At 43.5% G+C, this 5,082-nt stretch overlaps 1 protein-coding gene across 2 annotated transcripts in view; it reads right to left on the bottom strand.

Annotated features, from left to right (window-relative positions):
* The window catches only part of sin3b (SIN3 transcription regulator family member B), a 59,236-nt gene that overhangs the window by 4,610 nt on the left and 49,544 nt on the right, over nt 1–5,082 (bottom strand). For both annotated transcript variants that reach the window (XM_043721554.1, XM_043721555.1), the window contains exon 18: nt 270–364. In XM_043721554.1, coding sequence (XP_043577489.1) covers nt 270–364 — 95 coding nt within the window. The remainder of the gene's footprint in view (nt 1–269; nt 365–5,082) is intronic.

Raw genomic sequence — 5,082 nt, 5'->3', positions numbered from 1 at the left:
CCACCTCCAGCCCGACACTGTTGGAAACTTCTTTGATGTAATGTTCCCATTTGGACTTTGAGATTTCCTTTGGATAATCGAGGTTCCTCTGTACTAATATTCCAAAGTCAGATAATCAGAAGTAAAATGTAACATCCTCTTTATTTTGGACTGTTCACGCTTATCAGGAATCACGTGCTGATTATTCTCTGCACAGGACAGAAAAAAAACACAATTTCCTTCCCAGCCAAAGGCAGTCATGTGGCCAGGATAGCTGTGAGTGAACTCACCTCGGTAAAAATACTGGCTTGTAAAAGAATCCGTCTGTCTGATCAAACTGCATTGCCTCGGGGCCTGCATACTGCTCCATATAGCTTGTTAAATTCTGCCAATGAGAAAGATGAAGAGAATTACAATCCATGTTGATATTTTAAAATTCGTTTATGGGATTTGGGTGTGGTTGGCAAGGCCAGCGTTTATTGGCCATTCCTAGTTCACTTGAGAAGCTGGTGGTGAGATGCTTTGTTCAACCCCTGATGTCCATGTGGTGTAAGGTCACTCAATGCTGTTAGGAAGGTTTTTATAGCCAGCAACAGTGAAGGGACAGCAGCGTATTTCTCAGTAAGGTGATGGCCTAATGGTATTATCACTCAACTATTAATCCGGAAGACCCCAGGTAATCCTCTGGGGACCACGGTTTGAATCCCACCATGGCAAAGGGTGAAATTTGACTTCAATAAAAATCTGGAGAGAAAAGTCCAATGAAAATGATAAACTGTTGCTGATTGCAGTTAAAACCCATCTGGTTCAGGAATGCCCTTTTAATTGGACATAAACTGCTGCCCTTACTTGGTCTGACCTAAACATGAATATAATGTGAATGACTCTAATCATGAGGCAGGGGAAGAAAGAAAGGTTTTCATGGGGAGCTGGAAATGTAGAGTTTGAAACACGTGGACCATGATATACTGAGTGGTGCAGCAGGCTTGAGGGGCTGAATGGCCTACGCCTGCTCTTAATGTGTGTATTTATATATCAACAATTTCTGTCTTTCCACATCTCCAACATTACCATTCAAAGATATCAGGACCCAAGGAATACCCCTCTGGGTGATCATGGATGGGCAATAAATGCTGACCAAGCCTGTGATACCCACATCCCACGAATGATTAATAACAGAAGTCAGGATGATGAGTGGCTTGGAGGGGAATTTGAAGGGGGTGATGTTCCCATGTATCTGCTGCCCTTGTCCTTCTAGATGGAAACAGTCATAGGTTTGGAAGGTTCTGTCTAAGGAGCCTTGGTGAATTTCTGTAGTGCACCTCGTAGATGGTACTTACTGCTGCCACTGAGTGTCGGTGGTGATGTTAAAATTATTAGACTGCTTTGCCTTATGGATTAGAAAGTAGCTAATGCAACCCCCACTGTTTAAATAAGGAGACAGAGAGAAAACAGGAAATTATAGGCCAGTTAGCCTGACATTGGTAGTGGGGTTGATTGTAGAAGATTTAATAGCAGAGCACTTGGGAAAAAGTGACAGGCTCAGATAGAGTCAGCATGGATTTACAAAAGGGAAATCATGCTTGATAAATCTACTGGAATGTTTCAAGGATGTAACTAATAGAGATTATAAGGGACAGCCAGTGGAAGTGGTTTATTTGGACTTTCAGAGACTTATGGTAATATTCTACCTGAGATTAGTGGTGAAATTAAATTGCATGAGTTTGGGGGCAGTATACTGACATGGAATAGAGAACTGATAAGCAGACAGGAAACAGTGTAGGAACAAACAGGCCATTTTCGGAATGGCACAAAGTGATTTGTTGGGTACCACAAGGATCAGTGCTCAGTCCCCAGCAATTCACAATACATATTAATAATTAAGATTAGGGAACTAAATATAAAGTATCCTCAAGTCTGCAAGCTACGTAAAGCCGGGTGACAGAGGGAACTGAGAGGAGGATGTGGAGATGCTTCAGCCTGATTTGGACAAACTGAGTGAGTGTATAAATACAAAGCAGATACAGTATAATGTGGATAAATGTGAGGTTAATCACTTTGAAAGCAAAAAATAGGAAGGCAGATTCCTATTTGAATGGTGATAGACTGGGAAAAGGAGAGATGCAGTGGGATTTCCAAGCCATGCTTAAAATGGAGTAGGTAGTTCTGGCAGGAGTGATGGAGTCATAGAATCCCCACAGAGCAGAAAAGAGGCCATTTGGCCCATCACATCCGCGCTGACCCCCCAAAGAGAGTCGCACCCAGACCCAGCACCTCTCCCACCCTATCCTGATAATTCCATAATTACCACAACTAATCCACCTAGTCTGCACATGCCTGGATACTATGGGTAATTTAGCATGGCCAATCAACCTTAACTTGCACATCTTTGGACTGAGAGGAGAAACTGGAGCACCCGGTGGAAAGCTACGCAGACATGGGGAGAACGTGCAAACTCCACACAGATGGTCGTGCAAGGGTGGAATCGAACCCAGGTCTCTGGTGCTGAGTGGCAGCAGTGATGACACATGGTAATCAACAGGATGTTTCTGTGCCTATGTTTCACCTGATAACATACGACTTTGTGGGACTCGGTGTCAATATTGAGGACTCTCAGGAGCAATCCAACCCAACTTTATATCGTTGTGCTGCAATCTCTCATGACAAACTCAAGATGATGGTGCTTTTAAGACTGCATGTAGGATAGGAGTCCATGAGCATGACTGTCAGCCACTACTAATCCGCGGGACAGCTCTCCTAACTTTTCCTTCGATTCTGTAGGGATTTGATTCAACTTAGCAGCTTGCTGGGCCGTTTTAGGGGGTATTTAAGAGATAACCACACTGCTATGGGTCAGGAGTCAGACCAGGCAGATTTCTTTTCCTGAGGGATTTTAATGAATCAGGTGGCTTGTTATAACAACTTAAATTGGTGTTTCATGGTCACCATTTCTGACTGAGATCTGTGACCAGCGGTCACAGGGATCAGTACTGGAACTCTTGTTGTTTGTAGCAGATCATCATTTCTGATTCTCGCGGGCTCTCACGTTACAAGAACAACTCGCAATAGCCGCTCCATTTAAGCTAATGGGGCTGGAACCGAGTTATAGTCAATACAGGTAAGGAAAGTTCGCATTCTACAAATAACGGTCTAAATCTTTCAATCATGTTAAAGCCAATTCACATTGAAGAAACACACATTATAGCAGAACCAACTGTATATAAAAATTATTTGGAAGAGAATGTAGCTAGCCTGATTAGTAAGCTTGTGGACGACACAAAGATTGGGGGAACTGCAGATAGTGAGGAAGATTGCCAGAAGGTACAGCAGGATATAGATAGATAGGCTGGAAACTTGGGCTGAGAAATGGCAGTTGGAGTTTAATCCAGACAAGGGCGAGGTGATGCATTTTGGAAGATCTAATTCAGGAGGGAAGTTTACATTAAATGGCAGAACACTTAGTAGCATCAACATACAGAGAGATCTAGATGTACAGGAGATGGGGAAGCGATGGCCTAGTGGTATTATCACTGGACTGTTAATTCAGAGACACAAGGAATATTCTGGAGACCTGGGTTTGAATCCAGCCACAGCAGTTGGTGGACTCCACATTCAATAAAAAAAAGGAATAAGATTCTGATCATGACCATGAAACCACTGTCGATTGTTGAAAAAACCCATCTGGTTCATAATGTTCTTTAGGAAAGGAAACTGCCATCCTTACCTGGTCAGACCCACAGCAATGCGGTTGACTCTTAACTGCCCTCTGGGCAATTAGGGATGGGCAATAAATGCTGGCCTAGTCAGTGACACCCTCATCCCAGGTTAGTTTGGAGGACAGTATGGACAAACTTGCTCTGTTTTCATTTCAGTGAAGGTTGAGGGGGGACAAAATTATGAGAGGCATGGAGAGAATGAATAGTTGCCATCCTCCTCCCCAGACAGAAATGTTTATGTTTACTTTAGTGTTAGAAAGGGATAGGTGTATACCACTGGGCAAGAGTTACAGCTGGGGAAAAGGCACTTACGATGCGATTAGGCAAGATTTAGGAAGCATAGGATGGGGAAGGAAACTGCAGGGGATGGGCACATTAGAAATGTGGAGCTTATTCAAGGAAAAGCTCCCGTGTGCCCTAGATAAGTATGTACCTGTCAGGCAGGGTGGGAGCCGTGGTTTACGAAGGAAGTGGAATCTCTGGTCAAGAGGAAGAAGGCTTAGGTTAGGATGAGACGTGAAGGCTCAGTTAGGGCACTTGAGGGTTACACGGTAGCCACGAAAGACCTAAAGAGAGAGCTCAGAAGAGCCAGGAGGAGACATGAGAAGTTGTTGGTGGATAGGATCAGGGTAAACCCTAAGGCTTTCTATAGGTATTTAAAGAATAAAAGAATGACGAGAGTAAGTTTAGGGCCAATCAAGGATCGTAGTGGGAAGTTATGTGTGGAGTCAGAGGAGATGGGGGAAGCACCTAATGAATATTTTTCGACAGTATTCACTCTAGAAAACGACAATGCTGTCGAGAAGAATACTGAGATACAGGCTACTAGACTAGGTGGGATTGAGGTTCACAAGGAAGAGGTATTAGAAATACTGTAGAGTGTGAAAATAGATAAGTCCCCTGGGCCGGATGGGTATTATCCTAGGATCCTCTGGGAAGCCAGGGAGGAGAATGCCGAGCCTTTGGCATTGATCTTTAAATCGTCATTGTCTACAGGAATAGTGCCAGAAGACTGGAGGATCGCAAATGTGGCTCCCCTGTTCAAGAAGGGGAGTAGAGACAATCCTGGTAATTATAGACCAGTGAGCCTTGCTTCAGTTGTTGGTAAAGTGTTGGAAAAGGTTATAAGAGATAGGATTTATAATCATCTAGAAAATAATAATTTGATTGGAGATAGTTAGCACGGTTTTGTGAAGGGTAGGTCGTGCCTCACAAACCTTATTGAGCTCTTTGAGAAGGTGACCAAACAGGTAGATGGGAGTAAACCGGTTGATGTAGTGTATATGGATTTCAGCAAGGCGTTTGATAAGGTTCCCCACAGTCGGCTATTGTACAAAATGCGGAGGAATGGGATTGTGGGAGATATAGCAGTTTGGATCAGTAATTG

This window comes from Chiloscyllium plagiosum, chromosome 31, assembly GCF_004010195.1.
Source record: "Chiloscyllium plagiosum isolate BGI_BamShark_2017 chromosome 31, ASM401019v2, whole genome shotgun sequence".
Classification (NCBI taxonomy): Eukaryota; Metazoa; Chordata; class Chondrichthyes; order Orectolobiformes; family Hemiscylliidae; genus Chiloscyllium; species Chiloscyllium plagiosum.
This window is presented reverse-complemented; position numbering and strand designations above follow the sequence as displayed.